At 43.1% G+C, this 23,816-nt stretch overlaps 1 protein-coding gene across 1 annotated transcript; it reads right to left on the reverse strand.

Moving 5' to 3' along the window:
* Window positions 1-886: 886 nt before the first annotated feature.
* Window positions 887-23,784, reverse strand: vps37d (VPS37D subunit of ESCRT-I; the record flags this gene model as incomplete). Its single annotated transcript, XM_080528407.1, has 4 exons — window positions 887-1,438; window positions 5,043-5,125; window positions 14,195-14,366; window positions 23,656-23,784. The coding sequence occupies 4 exons, from the start codon at window positions 23,782-23,784 to the stop codon at window positions 887-889; spliced, it is 936 nt and encodes a 311-aa protein (XP_080384533.1).
* Window positions 23,785-23,816: the final 32 nt, after the last annotated feature.

The raw sequence follows: 23,816 nt of genomic DNA on the forward strand, positions 1-23,816 counted from the left end.
TCAACCTCGGCTGAGAAACCTGGTGACCCTTTAGAAAAGATATCCCTATTCAGGAGCTGCCCCAAAGATAACAGTGTAACTGTGTTCCCACGTATCTAGTCTCAGAGATATTACTAATGAAATATTATGAAAATACATGTGACAACACCATTTTTGCCAAGCCTTTGCAAACAGTCATGTTGCCAGTATAAATTTACCGGCTGTATAAATAATAAATATTAGACCATCTGCTCTAAAAGTTCATTTGAAAGAGGAAAGCTGCATAAACACTGTGTATTTAGTGTTCTTTATTCAACTATGTGTGGTGATTTTCTTATGTTTGTACGGAAGATGGCTTGGGAAAAGGTTCCAAAGCTGCATAAACATCACCGCCTGGCTTGGACCGAACAATGAAATGAGGAACAACAGGGTTTTAGGTTCATAATAAACACCATGATTTGGACTTTTATTGATCATCAGCAACATGACACCAGGCCACTTCAAAGGCCTTGCAGTTCTCAGTTGTATGAAGAATGGACAATATGGTCCTTTATGACAAAACCAAAGACACCAGTCCATTTGAGATAATTCCACATCACAGCTGTGCCTCGCAACCCTGTGACACCCTGACAGTGTAACATTCAAAGAAAAAAGAAAAGAAATTAAAAAAAGAAAAAAAAGAACGACGATGAAGACCAACGCCTCCACTCTCTTGCGCTCAGCTACACTCACACGTTTGCATTATGGCTTCATGTTATCTCCCTTTTTAGGTATGTTCAAATTTCATTTCATGGATGGCAAACGTATGTTTCAGATCAATTCCACAAAGGCTTGGAAGCCGTCTTTGCGTGCATGAGTCTTGGTAGACACTGTTTGGCTCCATGCCTGGAAGACCTCTACCCTGAGGTTATCGGTATGGGGGCTCAGGCTGATGAGGGCTGGGTCTGTAGAGCTGCTGTAAACGCATCGGTCTGGCCGGCCAGCCGCCGGGTAACTGTCCAATGAGCCTTAGGCCCACGGGCTGTCCGTGTCCAGAGAGCGGGCCACTGGGACTCAGGATGTGGTGATGCTGGCCCAGCTGGGAGTCCAACGGAGGTAGACTGGTGAAGGTGGGGGCAGAAGGGGAGGTGGAGGAGGAGGAGGGGGGAGGCAGGGGGAAGTGGGGCAGCAGGATAGCAGGGGTGAGGCCGTAGCGGAGCTGGAAGACCCTGGGAGGTCCCTGAGCCATGAAGCCGTTGGGCCGCTGGGGCACCTGGTGCTCATCCCTCTTCACCTCCAGCTCCTTGTTCTCCCACCCCTCTGGCTTTTTGGGTTTGCTGGGTTGCCGTCTGGCCTGGTTGAGCTCCTGGATCTTTTCAGCCTGAGCCCGGCGGATGTGGTATACCTTCCTGAAGCTTTGGAAGGAGTCCAGGAACCCATCCAGGGGCATGTTCCCTTCCATGAACTTCTCAAGGAGGTCCTGTGTAGTGAGGCAGACAAATAAACAAGTATAAGAAGACAGGAAGTCAAACAAAAGGATTCCCAACCTCTGGGAGCAGTTCAAACAGACCTCTCAATGATTTGTTCCATGCACTTTGACACAATGTAAGTTTTTTATTGACAGTTATTAACAGTTTATTGTTCAAAACCGATGAAATTGGAGAGGGGTTGTGGAAATTTGTGTTTGAAGTAAAGGCGTCTTATATGAATAAGTTAGTACGATAGTGGCCTAATGGCTCCCAAATAATTTTTCTATTTGGTCACAGAAGGTGATCGCCACGAGGAAAGCCCTCCCTGTGCGCAACAGGGACACAGCAGTGTGCTCTTATGACATGTAACTCCTCCTACAGTCCCGGGTCGCTCCAGGTATGTTGTGTATAATGGAGAAGCGTTTCTGAAAGTACGGTACGGGTAGGATACAAATGCGTGCCGTGCCGAGCCATACCGGGCTGGTCAATGGAAAAGCGCCATAAAACACAGACAACAGGGACACAGCACTGTAAAACACAAACAGGGACACAGCACTGTAAAACACAAACAGGGACACAGCACTGTAAAACACAAACAGGGACACAGCACTGTAAAACACAGACAACAGGGACACAGCACTGTAAAACAGGTTTCTCCATCACTCTCCTTTTATAGAGGGTACGTTATAGAGAGTTTTATAGAGCTACATCGTTTGTGGCGAACAACATTTTGTTTACTGTACACTAAGCCTAAGATGGTGGTACAGCTACATCGGCACTGGAGTAGACCTAAAATAACAGTCTGACTAACTGTGCTGCCCCCGAGCCATAGGGGGGCAGGTGGGAGGCCCCATCTGGCCCAGTATGGGGGGGGAAGTGAATAATTCATGACAGTCTCGTCTACACAGCCCACCTCCCCAAACCTCTCCTTGAGCGTCGCCAATGGGGACAACTCAATTACCAGGGTAGACACTGTCTGCACGCACAAACAGGGTTAAGGTCTTGAAGCTCTGTCTCTTGCATATCTGAGTAGCACAATGGTCCCTACAGTACCACTTAATTGCCTAGGACAGTACAATACCTCACCGTTCCCAGCTGTAGAGAGCATGACACAACCCTCTATGATGATTACCTTTTGGCCTGAGGGACTGCAATCTGCCAGCTTCAACAGGGAGCCACTAGAGATATGAATGGTAGGTGATCCATAAAAACCAAGAGGTGTCGCGAGGCTAGAACTCACAAAAGGGACCTATCTTAACTGTCGAAACGTTAGCGAAATTGATTGCGTGAATCCTTCTGATAAACCAATGGCCATGGTGTTGTCTATTTTCGAGGGACCTGAGGTTTTCTCAGAGCCTGCTGAGGAGCTGTCACTCAGCGCGGTTCTGGACTGCAGCTCTAATGACTTTGAGCCAAGGAGCTATTGATCAGGGCTGTGTGTGAGGTGGAGGAAGCGTTGTTTATTCATGACTGCACGGCCAGACAGCCTTGCATGGATAAATCAAAGCTGTTCTACCACGGTATGAGAGGTGGGATGGAGGGAAATAGGTAGTCTGTGCTATTCATTTTATCATCATGGGATCCTGTGCTGTATAGAACCCTAGTCTGTCTGTGGTCATACATTTCCTCACCTACAATAGTTAAATAGTTTGTGAAATGATGGTTTTCATCTGGACAAATAGGGATGATTAAGTGGTTAAATGTATGTGTAACTTGTGATATCATTTCACATAAAAACAAGAACATCTCAGGAAGGAGTATCTTAATTAGTACAAAGGAACTGAATGTAATTATATCAAGGTTAGGTTGTAGCTTTTAGTTAATGAGGCAGTTTAATTGTTCAGTAAACCATGACATGGTGGCATGCATATTCAAAAAGTAGCTGAACATACACTCACCAAACTCTTTATTAGGAACACTATACTAGTACTGGGTAGGGCCTCCCTTTTCTCTCAAAACAGCCTCAATTCATCATGGCATTGATTCCACAAGATGTTGGAAACATTCTATTGAGATTCTGGTCCATAATGACATGATTGCATCACGCAATTCCTGCAGAGTTTGCAGGTGCACTTTCAAGCTGTGAATCTCCCGTTCTACCACATCCCAAAGGTGTTCTATTGGATTCAGATCCGGTGACTGGGAACGCCACTGAAGAACACTGAACTCATTGTCATGCTCATGAAACCAGTTTGAGACGATCTTTGCCTTGTGACATGGTGCACTATCATGCTGGAAGTAGCCGTCAGAAGATGGGTACATTGTGGCCATGAAGGGACGCACATGGTCAGCAACAATACTCAAATAGGCTGTGGCATTCAAGTGATGACTGATTGGTATTAACGTTAATTAAAGTGTGCCAAGAAAACATTCCCCACACCATTACACCACCTCCACCAGCTTGGGATTGTTGACAGGTGTACAGGTGTTCCTAATAAAGTGTTTGGTGAGTGTCTATACAAATGTATGCAAATGTAAGTACACTCTACAAATCATAAATTCATCTGACCTTCAGTACTCAGAATGTTACATTTCCCAAACGCTGTTTAACTTGATCAATATGATCTGTCCCTCCAGGGGTGTGCTCACACGTTGAAGTGGAATTACGATACGTGCTGGGATGAGGTATTGCATATGGCTCACGGTAAAGACCCCCTGAGCAGCAGACTGTGTGGAATGCAGACCGTCACTAATGAAATGTGTGGGCGATGTGAACCTATAGGCTTGTGGGGGTTGGGGGGGAGGCTTTGGAGGTTGGGGGGAGGCTTTCCTCTCTGGAGAGAGAGAGAGAGAGAGAGAGAGAGAGAGAGAGAGAGAGAGAGAGAGAGAGAGAGAGAGAGGCCACCAAGAGCTGCCTGCTGCTGCTGCCCCTGCCAGATGACTCCTGCTCCATTGTGCTTCCTTATTGTCTCTCGCTCCAACGTATCGGCCAAACGATTGATTTGAACATTGATTACATGATTGTTCAGCCTCGCTGAAATGTATTTCTGCGAGGGTCGTCACCCCTGGTATGGATTTGTTTTTAACCATTTCAAAGAGCTGGCTCTAGTCTAGCACTATCTATCTAGTATAAGAAAAACACAAAAATGTGGCCAGATGTTCGCTCTCAAGATATTATGTTAAAAATAATGACGATCTGTAGTAGGATAATGAAAGACACGTCAGTAGCACTTTATTTTATTCTAAAGAAATTATTACGTATCTTAGTTAGAAAGTAAAGTACACTATAAAATGGTAATAACAAATGGTAAAATACCTGGGGCCACATAAAAAAATGATAAGAGTACAGATCAGTTCTAGACAAAACTGTTATATAGGAGAAGTAGTAAGTGACAGGAAGTACCTATTGTGACCACACAATGTCCTAGCTGACACCGTGTGACAGTATTTCAGTGAGTACAGTGAATTAAAGTGCGCTCTGAATATGCGAACGCTCTCTGTCAGTTCCATCAAATTCTATCTCAGTGAGCAACAGTCGGCGCTCACCGCCGCAGGCTAGAATACTAAAGTAGGCCGAAGATGAAGATTCACAGACGGTTCCTCGAAAACACACATCAATGTGGTTTCAGTGGTTTTAACGCTAAGACCAAACAATACACAGACTTTGGGATTTACCTCAGACTGTTCCTCAGCACGCGCCACCTCTTCCTGGAGGAGATTCTGTGCCGTCTGGAGGCTCTGCTTCTGTGTGTGGGCCTCTGCAATGGACAAAGAAAACATCAGTGACTCACAGAGAGTGACAATGACAGACTTAAGCTGTCCAGGAAACACCGTTTATGAACAGGGTGACTTATCGCTCGCTCAAGAAAGACAGAGGCAGTTCTATCACTTAGAGACCTGTGGGTATTAAATCAATTCAAAAACACCTTTAGGGGGTATGTGTATTTGAGAGGTTGGGAGAGGAAGGTTTTTTGGGGGGGCTCGGTGAGAGGAGCTGATGATCTGTAAATGCTGCTTGTGAGCAAACATTTCAAAGGTTTGCTCAGCTGAAGAAAATCCTTTGGCGAGAGAGTGGTTTCCGTACAGAGCTCGGTTCCTGTTCCATTGAATCCTGTTTGCAGTGTCATCGGAAGGCCTGGGGGCAGTGGCAGAAGGCAATCACATTCTATTAGCTCAACCCCAGCTGACGGAAAAGGGGGCCATGTCCCTTGAAGTGCTTTACTGTTTCTATGGAAACATGTCACCATGCTGACATGACCACATTTGTTTACAACCGTGGGGCAATGAGTATAGCTTCGGTCAAAAGTTGGCCAGCTGACAGTTTGGAGCAAAGAGAGGTCATGGCGGTGACACTATATTACTGCTCCGCTAACGGAAGCCCCCCACGTAAATATCTGGACCGACGGGGGCCAATATGGAAGGTTTGCGCGGGCAAACTGAACAGCTGTAGTAAATATTCAGCAAATGCATAACCGCTAATTGCCCTTGTTTGTCCAGTCAGATGAGGGATGTTTCCACCAGTTTCAGTCGTTTAACAAGATGTTCTCTTTCGTGGCCCAACTTGTCACTTCAGTTTGCCTATGCTCATCTGTTTTAGCATGCTGATTTATGCAGAGCACCACGGCAATGGATTCAGAAAAACAAAACAAATTATACAAGCGTTCCAACAAGCCCGACCTCAATACTGCACCTACATGTTGCCAGTTCATATCTCTCCGATCGTCTGCACATGAATAATCCAAAACAACATGAAAGCTCAGGCAACCGCTGTGCGGACACCTCCGAATGCGTGAGAACCAAGCATGCATGAAGGAGAAAGGCGAGGCATGACACGCGCATGACCCCCATGCTCATAATGTTGGGGGGGGGGGGGGTAATGGGAGGTGACAGACAGCATAACAAACACTTCGGGAGCAGCTGCATGTGACCTACAAGGGGCTTGGGGCAGCCTTAAAGCTATCAGGTTAGGTGCTAGCACGGTAGCACCAATGGCTAACACAACCAGGGCCTCTGAGACCACACTGCTCTGTCTGACACCCACATCTGTGGTCTTCTTCACACTGTTCTAACAAAAGGAGACATTGTAATGGGAGAAGACGCTGCTACAGCATTTGTAGAGACATAATCAGTCAACACATAAAAGCATTGCGGGGTGTTTGAAGCACCAAGCATCGGTTTGTCAGAGACCGGAGGCACTCATAAACAATATCCTAGGTTTAGGCTACAGGCAAGGACGACTGAGACGATTCTGTATTTGGTAACCATTATGAATGTCGGCCAGAATATAGTGGGGTGCAAACATGTGGGCACCCCTGGTTTAAATGTCTGTTACAATTAATCTCCAAGTGATTGAAAGCAAACCTGAACACTAAATGCTACAAAGTTAAACAAGCAAGGTTATGATAAATGATAAAAAAAGGAAAAGGGCCCTGTGCAAAAGTTTGGGAACCCTTTTGAATTATTCTTTGTTACCTTTTGATGATGATTACTAAGGCCCAGACCAAGATGATTTACACGTTAGGGCTTCAATGAGTCAGCTGAATATAATTCCAGGGTTGCACTCTATATTCTGAAGTAACTCCATGCCTTCTAAAGTATCCGACTGCAGTGGCTGTTGTGTCTGGTGTTAAAAACCATGGGTTCTTCTAAACAGTTCAAGTATGTCACCATCAAGGAGGCTACAAAAAACGTTTCAAACTACCCATTTCCACTGTCAGAAACATCATCAGAAAATGGAAATAAATGGAACAATTGAAGTCAAGGCAAGATCTGGAAGACCAAGAATGATTTCAGATAGAATGGCCCGAGATCTGGTGAGAAATGCTCAGAAGAACCCACACATCACTGCAAAAGAGCTGCAAAAAAGAATAGCAGACACCGGTCTAGTTGTTCACAGGACAACAATACAACATACCTTAAACAACAATTCAACGTACCTTAAACAACAAAGACCTACATGGCAGAGTTGCCAGAAAGGGCACAGGCAATATTGTGCAGGTGTAAAAAGTGATGAAATGTGTCATGTTTAACTTTGTACCATTTAGAAGTTAGCATTTAGAGGTTTGCTTCTTTTCACTTAGATATTAATAGTGAAAGGCATTTTGACTCGGGGTGGCCAAAGTTTTGCACCCCACTGTATGTATGTATGTGGAAGAATGTGGAACAATATAGGCTACTGTGTAACTGTAACGTAATGTAACTGTGCTCTTGAGCTACAATGATGCAATGTATTCATTGAAATTGGTTAAGTTGAGATGTTGCTGAGTTTGCTTTTTAGGGTTAGGACTAGGGATGCTCCGATCTGGATTTTTGGGGCCGATACCGATCACCGATTTTTTTCCTCAAGATCAACCGATACCGATACCGATTTTTTTTTAAATACATAACTGTAGGCCTACTGACTGGATAGCCTACATATTTTTTGCTTTTTAGACAAAAGTTTTGATCCATTAGGCACCAAGCAAACGCAGACCCATTTTTATGGCATAGTAAAGGTCTGGCCTATCACCCAGTTAGGGCCTTTTGATTGATTGATTGAAAACTTTATTAGAAGATTTGCAGAAGTAGGTACATGAAAGTACATATTACATACAAGGTCAACTAACAGGATAAAAACCCAAGAAAGCCAATGGCTTATTTCAATTGGGGTCCTTCATTCTCAATTCATCGCCTGAAGCCCAAGTCAGTCGATATGGCTGTATAAAAGACATCATAAACGTGGCCTTCATGGTTTACATACTGTTACGTCCTCCTATGTTTTCTGTTCAGTTATCTGTCTTCCCCAGGAAAAAAAAAAAAAAAAGGAAAAAAAAGATCGTTTTTTGCGATCGGCCATTTTTGCCGATCACCGATCGAGTCATTTGGAGTGAAATCGGCCGATTTAAATCGGTGGCCGATAAATCGGAGCATCCCTAGTTAGGACTAGGTTAATGGTTAGGGTTAGGACTAAGTTAATGGTTAGGGTTAGGACTAAGTTAATGGTTAGGGTTAGGACTAAGTTTAGGTTTAGGGTTAGGACTAGGTTAATGGTTAGGGTTAGGACTAAGTTTAGGTTTAGGGTTAGGACTAGGTTAATGGTTAGGGTTAGGATGAGGACTAGGTTAATGGTTAGGGTTAGGACTAAGTTTAGGTTTAGGGTTAGGACTAGGTTAATGGTTAGGGTTAGGACTAAGTTAATGGTTAGGGTTAGGACTAAGTTTAGGTTTAGGGTTAGGACTAGGTTAATGGTTAGGGTTAGGACTAATGGTTAGGGTGGAACCATAGAATTCATGTAAATCTTCTAGGATCTGCTCAAATTTGGTAATATTTCTATAATACAATGTGTTGAACTGTTCATGAGCTATGCGTATCAATAGTAGTATCAACTTAGCAGGGCATTTCACGACCTGGAGAACTTTATGTCATTTGTTAAAATCCTTTGAAACATGAACTTATAAAAAATATATATTTCTTTGGGTAACATTATTAAGAGATTATTATGGGGTCCAGTATGGCGTTTTAGCTAGCCTTAATTTCATCATTGAACTGTTGTTGACATTGCCTATTTTCACTGGCTATTATATATTGTTCTTACTGACTGGTATGCCTCTAGCTAATTTCACATTTTCAGATGGCAGTGCATCTATCAAATGACCATGGGAATTCATGTGAAGACAGCTAGTTAACATTGTGGTTAACATGTTAGTTAACAAGCTATCTTTCTGCTGCTACCACGCAAGTAGGTCATACCTGTAGGACCACAGATGGGGCCTGGCAAGGCTTGGAATATTCAGGCCTTGGACATGAGCCAGTGGGTCAAAGGTAAATGAGCCCTGCAGGACCCTGGCCCAGACTATACGCCTACAAACCCCAACATGTCTTCTTCTCCCACAAATCAGGTCAGGAAGAAAAAGACAAAGCATGCAAGCGTCGAGATCATTTCATACAGCGTAACAAAAGCCCCCTACCCCCTCAGACACACACACACACACACACACACACACACGCGTGCACGCACACACACGCACACACGCACACGCGCACACACTTCCTGTCATAACAGTCTGTGTTCTCTTTGCTCAGTGGAGATAAATACATTTAGCTGCTGCTGACGTTCTTGCCTGTGGAAGATAAAATGAGCTTGATTGGCTTCTCACACACACTGACATTTCCTGAATATGTCATCCTCATCCTGTCTCTCCCATATTTCAAGCTCTTATTAGAGACACCTGCTCTGCCGCCCTGACAAGGTCAGTCAAGAGTCTTCCCAAAATCCCAGTAGATGAGGCACAGAAATGCACAGAAATGCACAGCAGCATAGTGATGTATGTAGACGGGTTACTCGGCTCTCTCCTCTCCAATCCAAAACAGACGAATGAAGTTAGAGCACGGTGCTTTGGCTGGCGAGAGAGTAGCATGTCCTCCGTGGCTTCAGCTTTACCACAACACAAACTGACAACAGTAAACAACGTCAGCATCCCGTCAGTGCCCTCAGCTGCTAACAGCAGAAACTGTTTCTCCACACCAGCTATAAATAACATGGAGAATTCTAAGACAAAAATCCAGCTAGATAAATGACATTTGCAGACTAGAGGATTCTGTTTCTAGATAACTTACGAAAGAGTGTGTGCTTTAACAGCTAACCACTTTATCATGCAACTGTATGTTGGGCTCTTCGTTTTCTTCTTCTTACAAGGAGAAGGAATATCAGACATTGAGCAAACTATGCATCATAATAGTGCACTTGTACTGCACTTGTAGTTATGCACATATCTAGAGTACATAGATGGTACGTAGGGTATGTAATTTCTCATCAGCCCCCACTGATATAGTCCCAAAATAGAATTACTTTGCGCATAGAAACCTCATAGATATCCTGGTTGTGAGCTCACCTTTACTTCATGGAATAGTCTCTCTTTTGGGTCAAAAAAACACATCATTTATGAGACTATTATATGAAGCAATTCTAAGCTTACTACCGGTATTAGGATATGGATGAGGCTCTAGCCTTTTCTCGATCGTTAAGAACACGACTCCTTACGTCCTCTCCTCCGTCCTCCACTCGTGTCCTACTGAACACACACTGGAAGATATATAAATGATGTACTGTACATGTTCTTTAACACAAAGCTGTATGATTGTAGAGCTGCACTAATTCAGACCACTGAAGGTCTCCTCAGGCAGCATAGATGACTCTCACACACATACACTGAGTCACACTCCCTGACACTCTTTAGCTTAATGCATGCTGATCGTGCTTTCCCATGCTGAAATATTGCCCTAAATATGACCTAAATTATTGCAAATTCATATTCAATATCCCGTCAAAGATATTACAAATACTATGAATCAATCTGATACTATCAATCTGTATCAGTTAGTAATGGGAGTTCAATAGCCTTCATCCAGCTTTGATAACTACCCCTGCCAACATAAATACTAGAATGAAACTTCGACTTAATTACTGATGTTCCCAGCAGTGTGATCAGACACCCTTGCATAAGCGGGGTTGGCTTCCTCTTAATAGTGAAAATCTTGGTGCATGAGCTGCCAGTCAATGCCTCATGGCGTATGGTCTCTAGACTTTAGTTTCTCTAAGGAGCTTTTTTTCATGTTTACATTCTGGGAAGCCCCTGTCCTTTTATTGTAATGGTTTTGGATGGTTTCTCAAGCCATGCTGAATAGTCTGAAGAGAGAGAGAGACCATGTTGGAAACTGGGGGGGGGGGGGGGGGGGTCGCATTAGCAGTCCAATTTCTGAGTGAATGCACTCAACATGGGCGGAAACATCGACCACAAGTTTCTTTATGTGTGTTCCAAAAGGGGGACGGTGACGTCAGAAATTCAAGCTGTCGACAGACACTCACACACACACACACACACACACACAAAAACCTACTGTGGTTATATAACTGTAAGTTATAGCCGAAACTATAGCACAAATGAAATTAACAACTCAGATCTCACAGAGGGAACCGCTGTATTCACCTTCTGGCTATTTTGAATCCCACAAATAGGTGTCTGTGCTTTTGTCAGTTATTTGAAGCAAGTACATTGCATCTCAAAACTTGGAAGTCAATACTACTAATTAGCTACAGTGGGAGAAAAAAACCATAGGAGAATATAAACTGGAGGCTGGTGGTGAGAAGTTGATTAGACACAGTAAAACTTCCAAACAGTCCAAGGTTGCAATTCCACCTGGGGGACCACAGCAACCTTGACCACATACCAAAACAACTTCCCGCCACGAAGCTAGCTGCATTACTCAATAGATCTTTGCCTTAGGCCAGAACATATTCAAATTCTTCTACAATTCCACGCCTCAGGAATTCTTCCTTTTTTTCACCTTTATTTCCCCTTGTTGGACCAAATGAGAATCAGATGTTTTGTGGAGGAAGGAAGGACTCCCCACCCATCCTGCTTTGCTGGTGCAGCTGGAGCCCTGGTACAGCACATGTGCTGTGCTGTGTGTGTGTGTGTGTGTGTGTGTGTGTGTGTGTGTGTGTGTGTGTGTGTGTGTGTGTGTGTGTGTGTGTGTGTGTGTGTGTGTGTGAGATGACAGGAAGGTGAACATTCCGCCCTCCTTCCATCATTGGACAGCTGTTGAAGCTGTAGAAGAGTTTAGAAGACTGGCTCCAAAAAACATGCTGCATGTTCACCAAGGTCAGTTTAAACCAGGTGCTGTTGAGATTCCCTTAATCGACATGTCAAATATTTTCACACGTGAGCGACACAATCTTTGGGGTTCACACTGCATTAACTGCAGGTCCACACGATTTAGCTCTATCGATAAATCAGCATATGATTTAAATAAACCCTGAAAACATTCTCCGCTATTGCCCCCCTCACCCCCAACCCCCCTGTTGACGAAACACTTCAAAAAAACATTTTTGACAAAATCCTGTGGGAAACACTGGACATAGATGGATCTTAAAGATCAAAGTAGTAGTAAGGCAATTTCACTTATTGAAAGATCTGTGAATCTTTTCCGCACCTGCTTTCAACTCTGCACTCCAATTTAAGGCGTTTCTGCAAGTCGCAAACAAGGCTCAGGATTCAGGAAGGCGGCTTACAAGACCTCTTCTACAGAACGGATGCTCTGCTAAAGCGTTTAAGTGACCTCCCTCTCATATGATACCCACTGGTACTGCTCTATGGTGGCTCTGTCAACAAAAGAAAAGCCCCTTTCCACCCACAAATCCCCCTGACAACTGTTCAGCTTCCTGCTGGCAGTTGATGTGCCCAATGTTTTTCCCATGTCCATTAGCTAGTTTGCACACTAGCAGTGGGCTGGAGCTCATCCTGAGGGGCGGGCCTGTTTCAGAGACACTCTCAGAGGCTTCACAGTCATGTGAAATTTGCCCTTGTCTTTGAACTAGCAGCAAGCGGGGTGAACAGCAGACAAAAGCCCTTTTCAAATAGATTTGCAGTCCCCTGACTGTACAATGCTGGGGAGGGGGAGCAGAGGAGGAGGGGAGGGGGAGCAGAGGAGAGGGGGGGGGGTGAGAGTCAACAAATAATTCATATCTCCTTGTCTGGTTTTAATACTGGAACATTGGCTGAGGTTGTTGGGGAATGGGGGACAGGGATAGACTTGAGGGGGGATTTGCAATCTCATTCCTATGGTCCTCGCCCTCATACAGTATCTACTGCATAAATTGATGCACCTGGGAGTCTTAAAGCTAATCTTGACTTTGTAGAGGTTTTTTTCTCTCTGATTTCCATAATCTAAATCATTCATTCACAGCCCACGAAGCCCTGGGTGTTAAATAGTCCGAGGAGAGTTCAAACGGAGATTACTGTTTAAGAAAAGAAAATGAGACTCAGAATTTCCACTTTCTCTCTCAAGTCTTGGCAGGACTGCTCCAGTAAAGGCCTTTTGTCTCGTAGAAAAAAATGTGAGGCAATACAATAAGAGCCACTGCAAACACATACAATTACTCCAAACTAGGAGGTTAGATGAATAGCACTCCTTTGGGTTATGAGGTTTCCTCTTGGTTGACTTTGGCCTCGCTGGTGGCTAAGCAAGTTGCAACACTTTCAAGGAAAAAAAACTGTTATGGGTTATATTTGAGTTTATTTGTGTGTTTAAAGAAGATATTCTTTGCTTGGGAAAACCAAACGTGAAAACAAAAAAACCCTGAGAGTCTTTGATACAAAAGAAAATAGTGTGAGGAAACAGTCCCCTTCATACACTGGCCAAAAGGTAACAGGGAGATACACCATCATATTTAGCACTTTTGGCCAAAATGAATAACAATGAAAACGCTCCGGCTTTAGTAAAGGAGCAACATTGTTTGGGGACTGAAACAGGCTTGAGCAGAGGAGGACTCGGGTTTCATCCATGCTCCAGTGGTTATTCTTGGCTGGTGTTGAAAGGAGGGTGGAACGACCAGGTGGGAACCTCTTGGCCCAAGCTCAACCACAAGGGACACAATAACTCCGCTACACAGCCACCTCCGCCCTTCACACCAGAGGCATAGAGGGTGGACCTGGGTCCAGGGTTTGAATACAAACCACGGCAGCAGATTTCACCCACCCCAGCAAGCCGGTCATACGGAATAACAATCCACGCACAGAGGTCATGACACTGGTGTCTGTGGTCTCATAAATTAAACATAGCTGACATTATGGGAGTGTTGTTATGGAGCCGTGTTGCTCAGCGATGTGGATCAGATCAGAATTCTCTGATCTCTGATCGTACCAAAGACAGACAATATAAGATGTATATTTCCATATATTCTAATCCAGACTTCTGTCGACTCATGTCTGACAGTATTATTCCATTAACATCCTCTGCGAGACATCCTCTTTCTTTCTCCCCCATGTCTCTCTTGCATGCAGACTCACCAAGTTGCCTCTTTTTTCCCCGGCAGGCAGTCGCCAGATTGGCCAGCTCCCCGTATTTCTCAGCCAGCTGGAGTTTGCTGTTGTTGAGGCGGGGTCGGCCAGCGAGGCTATCCTCGGCCAAACTCCGGTTCGAGGTCAGTAGGGTCTCTCTGTCCACCTGCAGATCCTGAAACTAGACACAAACATGGAGTCAAGGCTCTGGGGATGTGCAGCTCCAAGCACACAAAGAAAAGGTCAGTAGACAACTGAAACAATGACAGTCTATGTTGGTACAGTGCCATGTTAGTAATAGTACTCCAAGTAAGACAGGCGTGAAGACGACTGAGCGTTAAATGGCTTGTCAATACACTGATGCCCTTTTGCCAAGAAACTGAACTCATCAGGTTGTAATGGGGTCTGTGTTCTTACTAGGGCTGCAACGATTAGTCGACATAATCGACGATGTCGATCAGAAAAACTCGTCGACGTGGAATTTTTGCGTCGACGCATCGTATAAAAAATAAAAACGAAAAAATATATACGTTTTTTTTTTTTTTTACGGGAGCCATGCAAGAATCAGCTGGGTAAGTTTTAGCTAACGTTGTTAGCCAACTGGCTAACGTCGTAATGTTTATGTTAGCTTTACTGTTACATGTTGGAAAACAACGTCTCATGGACAGGGCTGTACATGCTATGAGCGTTTGTGCTATTAATTTATTTGCCCTGTGGCACGCGTGTGACAGACAGAGGCGCTTGTATGTAACGTTACGTAGCAGGGGTTTTCCATGTTGAAGCCAGGAGAACGCGAGATGAAATGAAGTGAGGGGTGGTCGCTATTAAAATACCAGGTAGTCATGGTGGATGATCATGAATGATGCTTGATAAGTGAATGCTATTTCAATTATGTTGAGTCCACCAGCGAGCTGTCTGTAAGATAAACAGCGCCAAGCGTAGCCTACTAACGTGAGCTGTTAACTAGCAACTAGCTCTGTGAGCAGCTGTAGCTTGGCGTAACGTTAGGTTAGATAGCTAGTTAAGCCGGATTTATGCTTCTGCGTCGCCATTTACGCGCAGCAAAAAGCCACACGACTAATCGCGACTAACCGAAAAAATAATCGACAGATTAGTCGACTACCAAAATAATCGTTAGTTGCAGCCCTAGTTCTTACCCTATATTTCAATGCACTTGCCGTTAGATATATATCATCCGGAGCTGTCTATTATATACAGTCATGGGGAAAAATTAGGACACCCCATCAAATATTTAGTTATTTTTTAAAGAAATATGGTACATTGATATACATATATATAATATATATATACACATACTTCTTTCAAACAATATCTATAGATAAAGGTCTATGATGTAATTGAACCAAAAATAATGAATGTAAGTTATCATTTATTTAACAAAAAAGTAACAAAGATGCCAATGAGGAAAAGGTTAGGACACCCTATGCCCTAATAGCTGGTATTGCCCCTTTTGGCTGAAATAACCTCAATTAGACATTTCCAATAACTGTCGTCCAGTCTCTGACATCAACAGGGAGAACGTTTTTCCCATTCCTCCATGCTAAATTCTTTCAGCTGTGTGATGTTTGAGGGGTGTTGTGCATGACCAGCCCGTTTCAAGTCACCCCACAGCATCTCAATAGGATTAAGATCCGGGCTTTAACTTGGCCATTCCAGAACTCTCCGTTTCTTTCTTTTGAGCCATTTCTTGGTGGATTTACTGGAATGTTTTGGGTCATTGTCATGTTGCATGGTCTCCATCCGCTTCAGCTTACATTTTTGGACAGATGGTCTCACATTTTCCTCAAGCACCCTCTGATACAATAGTATCCAATCTATCCATAGTGTATTCTATGATTGGTTTATGAAAAGTCGTCAATGAAAAGTTAGAATTTTATAGCCTAAGTCTACTTATTTACAGTAAGCAATGTTTTGTTCTTTGGGCTGTCCACACCAAATGTTAAACTCAGGTTTATGAAATCAAACAAGTAGAGATATTAGAGTAGAAGTAGAGATTCTCAGCTTTTATTTGATGGTAGTTGTGTACATATTGGTTTCACCATTCAAGCCATCTTCAGTTGTTTAGTTTTTTTGTTCAATTGGATTTAAATCAGAAAAACTAGGTGCTATGGCAGTATGATGGGTCATTGTTTTATTGTCTTTACCGTATGATGACGCGCAATCCAATGAATTTTGAGGCATTTACTGTTTACTGTCTTGCACTACAACAGACACATTTCTGTGTAGTTCAAAAATTTGGCAGCAGCTACAATCATCAGTTACAGTTTTTTCCAATTGCTCAGTCGCAGTGTTCAAAACTGAAGTCACATTGTCAAACCTCTTCATCCAGTCTGCATTACTAACATGCATCTTGGCCAAACACTTGGCCACACAGTCTCATTTCCAAAACTCACTCAAACCACCAAAACACTTCATACACGTCTCAAAAGAAGCTTGTTCAACCACACACTGGCAACAATGTTCACTCAGAAAGCATACACTGCGGACAGTCATAGAGCAGCATGTTCACAGAAAAACATAAAAAATGTCTCACCACATACAAACAGCAACAACAACAACAACAACAACAACAACAACAACAAGTGCACCAGGAGCTAGGAAGATCATCGTGGGTACCTTGAAATAATACAGTACAATTCAACAATTAGTGAATACCATGAACACGCACTATAGCCTGCAGTGCCTCGCTATCCTATCCAAATTTAACAGTCTGAACACAGAAGGGATGAAGGACATATAAAGATAAAAAGATCTGCAGGCTTTTTAGGTACTTTTTAGTAAACTATAACCTGACCATCGTTTTTTATGGACAACTAGAAGAAGAACTTTTATTGGGGGTTTTCTTAATTATTGTGAGCAATATTCAGCCATCCACTGTGGAAGTGTTCCTCTATGGCTTAGTCGGTAGAGCATGACACTAACAATGCTTAGGTTGGGGGTTCGATTCCCTCTGGGACCATATATACTGAAAATGTATGCACTCACTGCAATGTAATTCGCTTCGGATAAAAGCATCAGCTAAATGGCATACATTATGGACGTCTTCCATAGCGTACCAGTGCTTTTGTTTCTTTTTAATTATGTTCCAAACTGTTGATTTTGGCTATGTTGCAGTTTTTGTCTTCTGATTTCCAGCCTAATAAAGGCTTCCTTGACTTTCATTGGCACCTCTTTGGTCCTCATGTTGACAGACACCAATAGCAAACTCAAAAAGCAAATCCAAAGCCTAGAATCAACACTACACATTGACAGCACTCTTATGCCTGCACAAATGATGTGATGGAACACACCTGACTCACCAGAAACACCTGTCAAACCAATTGTCTCATTACTTTTGGGTACCCTAAAATAGGGCGACTATGCATAAAAAGTGTTGTAATTTCTGAATGGTGAAATGTTTACACAAATACCATCAAATAAAGCGTCTAGACTCAGCCAAAAGAAGAAAAAATGCTTCACTGTCCCATTACAGTGAAATCTGTGGGCAGGGTGTGTGTACATCTTTGTATTTGGATGTCTTGTTAAGGTCTTTGAGATGTTTACAAACCTGCTTCTACACCAACTTCCCATTTATTCAAAGTTATCTTCTCTGCAGGAAATGCCCAAACACACAGAGCTTGAATTGTATCTTGGAACATTTTGTCTCATAAGGTTTGAGCATGTGAGCAACAGCTAAAGAGTTAGTCACTATGGCAAGTACGAAACTGAAAGAAACAACAGGGTCATTGAGGATCAGAAACACAGGCGGGAACAATGGCGTATATTCATGTTTCAGCCAATATGTTACATATTGAAGTGTTTTAAGACTATTGGACTAAATAAAGCTGAGGTCACTTACTCATAACCCTGATATGAGGAGTGATTAAGCCAGACAAATCAAATTTCATATGATGGTTAAGTCAAAATATATTTAACAAGATCAATAAAAGTTATAAAAGAAGGTCATATTCTCAAACCAATGTGACTTCCAACCTCTGGCAGCCTTTGAATTCCTGGTCAGGAGTCTTGCTCAAGTTACACAAGGACAGCATGACTGCGCTTGTGGATTTGGCGTAGATGCTAGCTGTATTCAGGGACTTGGCTCTATGGGGCTAACATTTTGCTTACTTCACATATCAGTCCTTTAAAATTGTAATAATAATAATAATAATAATAATAATAATAAGTAAATGTCAAATGTCAAAGTCAGGCTGTTGGATATTTCATCAATCTTCATACCACAAGCAAGAAACATCATACACCAGTAATTAATAGTGACAGTTCTGAAAACCTACAGCTTCAATTACACCAGTCAATTTTGCATATTAGGCTAGTATGCACCATTGCGTCCATATATGGCAATAATTCCCAAATGTAACTGTATTGAGAAGTATTCCTCTCCAACGGCAGCCTAAGTCGGTGGTTGAGACTGGTGTCTAATGGAGCGTCCAGTGGGCTCTGCTGTGAGTCACTGCGGACATGATGAGAAACACAGTCGCATCACAAACCGGTTCTGTGGCCTGTCGTCAGTCTCCCTCCATCTTTTCCCCAGAACGACACAAAGGCCTCCTCCAAGACGACTTTGAGAACCACCGAGGGGAACTTCAGCCATGGAGCTGAGGAGGAATTCCAACCAATGTGTGTCCTCGTGGAAGGCATTCACTTAGCATAGACAGGACGGCAAACCACAAACCGAAATGTTAACTCCAATTGTCTCTTGAGGCCAAAAGAGCGTGGAGGACTTCATTGGGATTCACTATTTTCCATCTTTGCCTTGAGTAAGATGATGAGTTCAGGGAGGTTTTTGTTTGCTGCCAATTCCGCTGTTTAAATCTCAGGGATGTTGTTAATTCTGTCTGAGCTGATTTATTTGTGCAATGAATATGAGATTGTCGTCTCACTCCATATTCTCATTTGAAACCAAAACACGGTTTGGGATGCCCTCATGGGGCGCTCCTCCATTTGAAATTCATTTGCCAACAGGAATGTGAGAATTTATGTTCATTAAAGGATTTCTACAAACACACAAACAAACATGGCCTGTTGAAACAGCTTGACACAGAAAAAGAGCCAAGAAGAAGATAAGTTATTTCCTTTCTTGCCAGAGGATGTGGAAGGAGAAATAATGTCTATAACTGCCGTTATATTTCCCAGGTAACTGAGTTCACGTTCACTTATCTAAACTTCAGAGTTTAAACCTATTTTCTGGACTCAAACCACATTGAATATATTTCAACATGAAACGAAAGCGAATGCCATCTCCCAACCATAGCAACACAGAAACCCAGTGATCCAATCATCGTGGTCTCTGAGCAAAGATGCTTTGTATGTCTCACACCTCCTCCTGCAGAGAAAGGAGGGGATGAAGGCCAGAGTATTTCCATTCCTGCAAGCTGAAACTACATAGAAAGCTGAGAAAAAACTCAAACACTAATTGAAGGCAGTCATACATAGGGAATGGGAGAGCAATACAAACTCCCCTTATCTGGGAAGAGGAATAGGTCTAGGCCTACATCCATAAGACTTCTGGCTCAGGGTGATAATCAATTGTTAATTAAAAGCTTCTCACTCAGCATGAAGATTGCTGGTTTCTAACTTTGGCTAACTGCAGAACTGTGTCATCACTGTTGGGAATCCAGTACAGTGGAAAGACTCTGGCTGGACATATCAGACATTTGAGATACACCACTGTAATAATCATAGAGGATTCGCTGGTAAAAAATACATTTCTTTTCCCCTCGATATTTAAACCCCTAATCGTCTCCGACCTCAAGGTTGAGGAAGTACTTTCAAAGTTTTTCTGTTAGCTACGATGGGGTGAAAGGAGAGGGGACTGGGGAGGGTGCAACGTACCAGTAAGGGCTTTAATTAAAGTTATTTCATTATTAATCAAATGGAGGAAAGGCCTACTCAGTCAAAACATATATTGCCTCAGCCCCAGCTCTCTCCCTCTGAATCATCTAGAAACTTGGGTGTGTAAGGTCATGCAGATGTTTGACACCACTGAAAGACTGACTGTATACAAATGGCCTACATGTCTCTGATTGACTGTTTCCATGACAAGCAATCCTCTGCAGAGGATATACAACATGATAAATGCATAATCTAATGAAGGAGTGATGTATGATTTCCGCTGATCTCAGTCATAAGACAGGGGTGGAATAGATACTATGGCTTTAATTTGATCACTGCTCTGGACATCACAGCTGCGAATGTGATCTTGTTTCAGCCAACTCTCTGGGTTTGAATCGACCCAGGGAAATCTGATTCTGAGCTCCACCGACACTTGGACTATTCTCTGAGAAATGTCTCATCTGCCCTTTTACTGTACACCAGGTGACCGTCTTCAAAGTAATATGAAAGTTGACCTAAAAGTAATCAGGAAAAATGTCATGCTCATTCCACAGATACACTACACAAACATTTCTGTTCCTTACTGAACTTCCCTTTGTTGAAGGAACTGAAGGCCTTATCAAATGGTCCATAGTATTTAATTGTTTCCTTACTTTGACAAGAATAAACCCATAAACAGGCTAGAAGATGTTTTTGTGTGTGTGAATTACTGGGGCTTTAAAATGTGCTCAAACGTTCATAAATATTCAAGAGCATTTAAAAGACATGTTGTTTTTCCTTTCAGTATTCCGCCTTTGAATTTATTGATTTATTTTAAGTGAGCATATTTATTTTTTGTTGGTGTAGTGACCATAATTGAAAATACCCAGACGGTTCAAACTTTCAAACTGAGGTTTGCTAGTTTTTATATCTAGGCCAATAGCCTGTCTCTCTGGCTTGTCACACCTCTTTTAAGTCTTTAAGTCTTAACATGGTGGGAGCAGCTTCAAATATGTACATTGTCACATCACAGCAGGCAAGACTGCAAAGTCTATAGGGTTTAAGTCACTTCCATGATGCCACACTGTGTGGTTTGGAAGCAATTTAGTGAGAGCACAACTCTTTGTAGCTTATCTGAAATGCTCAGAAGATTCTATCAAGAGACAGTTCCTGTGACATTGCTAAAGGGTGATTCAGCTCAGTCTGTTTTTCAACAGTCTCCCTCAACTCAGGACTATTTCAGTCCTTCCACAAGTGTTGCACTGTGCATTTCTCTCAAACATTGTGGTTTATATAATGAATATTTTCAAGGCAATTAGGGCCCCAGGTTAGGAGGAATCCGGAGCATTTGGCCCAGAGTCAAATTATAAGCTGTGTGTATGAGACACTGCAGCTCCACTGTTATCCCTGAATTTCCTGTCACTTCAAGGACACTACACAGCTCATTTCAGTCCAAATGCCTATTATCCGGGGCTATTCATAATCCCTTAAGTTTTTCCCTAAACAGGAACCGAAACAGAGCCTCCATTTCCTGCTGTGGATGCTCCTACTCGTGTTTACCGAGCAGGGAGTTTGAGGAGCCCCCGGGACTGTGCACTAGTGATGATGCGCTGGTTGTGAAGCAAAGCTGACAGTGTTTACCGTCACTGACAAACAAGTACTGGAGGAGGTACTCTGGAGTCCAAGTCTAGTGCTGTGCTGCACTCAAATTGAAATGCATTGTTGAAGCGGCCTTTGTGGTCCCAACATTCGAAACGCAAGAACTGTAAATCCAATGGCGATGGAAAATAAAAAAATGTATTTACGATTTGGTCCGACTATTGGAACTCGATCTGAATGTCCACACATAGAAAAAGACTGTGTCGCTGACAACACAATGAGAAATGTTAACATTTAGAATATGAACTGTGCCAGCTTCCCTCCAGTTAAAACAAATAGCCTACTAACTGCTAGAATTAACCAGCTCGGGTTTTCCAAGGAGAAACATCTGTGTATTAATCTTTTTCAGTACTATCTGTGGTGAGCTATGGTCAAATCCCTCTGTGTATTATATGGAGCAGAGACAGTGTCCAGATTACAGTCATTTGAATTCAGCCAGTTATAGTGCTTACAGTCACACGTCAGATCCGATGGAGCCAGCAGATGATGACAGTTCTGCCCTGCAGGAGGCTGGGATCTCCTGTTATGAGCTAACACCATAGTCCAGTAGTAGCTAGAGCAGAATGAGGGCTGCTCCCAGCCAGGCATCCATCTTATTGTGTCATTAACGACCCTTTCAGGATGGTTGCCCTCGGAGACCCCAGAGTGTTAATGAATCGTAGCGCCATTCTCCAGTGGATCACAAGGGACTGTGGAGCTCCAACCAACACTGACATGGTCACATGACAGCCAACCATGCATATGTGGGCTACAGATTAAATTTTAATGGTATCGTCTGGAAAGACAATGGGATGGGGGACACACCCAAACACCCCACTGATGTTTATTTAAAACAAGCTGTTAATAGAGTGTAGCCGATATAAACATCACCACACCAACCTAGAGTTTCATATTACTGGCTTATTACACCAGCATGTAATAAATGTTGGATAGAATGTCTTGGACATGGAGATGGTAGCTCCTAAAACCATTACTGAAATCCCTGGACCATAACTGAGTAATTCTAGCCCTCTCCCATGGGGGGGTTGCATGGCTTTATGGTGAGATGCAGTCACTTTGGCAGCATCTCTCTAATTCATTCCTTGCTGCAGGGAGGCAGGTTTCAAATGTCATGTCTTGCTCTGAATCGGACACAAACGCGCACTGTCCCAAATGAGAAACGATTTTCTCTCTGTCCAAGAATGAATGCCACACCTGATGAGTTCAGGCATAGATATATGGTGATGTACCATCACAATGTTCCTAACAGAGAAATGTTTTAACATGAAAGACAAAAATGGGACAAAGACTGAGTGTTCTAGTAATGTATCATTACAATCATCAATAGCATTCTTGGTGAAAGAGAAGACATTACACAGAGGGGGGGCTGTATGCATTCAAAAGTGTGTGTGTGTGTGTGTGTGTGTGTGTGTGTGTGTGTGTGTGTGTGTGTGTGTGTGTGTGTGTGTGTGTGTGTGTGTGTGTGTGTGTGTGTGTGTGTGAGAGAGAGAGAGAGAGAGAGAGAGAGAGAGAGAGAGAGAGAGAGAGAGAGAGAGAGAAAGAGAGAGGGAGAGAGGGAGAGATGTACACGAGCCTTTTCATGGTATTGTCCTGTAATGGACAAGACGGATATATCCGCACACGTTGCTTGGTATGGAGGAAATAACATTGTAGACGAATATAAACAACAAAACAAAAACGAAGGCAATGACTTCAATCCCGTTGCATTTCCCCATAGTAGATGGGCTTTCTACAAACCATTAGTCGCCACGCAGACGATCATGCAGTGCACCCACGGTACTAAAGCGCGTTCCACATTGCCTATCAATGTGCTATACGATGAGGCACGAAAGCAGTGATTTTGCGCTCTGCAGAAAACAGCGAAGCACAATTTAAATGGTTAGGTACATGATGTGTGAAGTACAAAGAACAAACAGACCAATAATAGCCAAAAGTGTGTGCCAGTTTGATAGTTGGCCACTTTGAAGTACCACACATACCTTCTCATTGAGTCGGACGATCTGGTCCATTTTGTCTTCATCTTGTAAAAGCTCCCGCAGTTCACTGGTGTTTAGAGCCCTATACCCATCTGGGACCGGGGAAGAGTTGGAGTCCTTTAAATTGGACATTGTATTCCTTCAAACGCGGCTAGACGACTTGG

This window comes from Nansenia antarctica (assembly GCF_963989245.1).
Source record: "Nansenia antarctica genome assembly, chromosome: 4".
Taxonomy (NCBI): Eukaryota; Metazoa; Chordata; class Actinopteri; order Argentiniformes; family Microstomatidae; genus Nansenia; species Nansenia antarctica.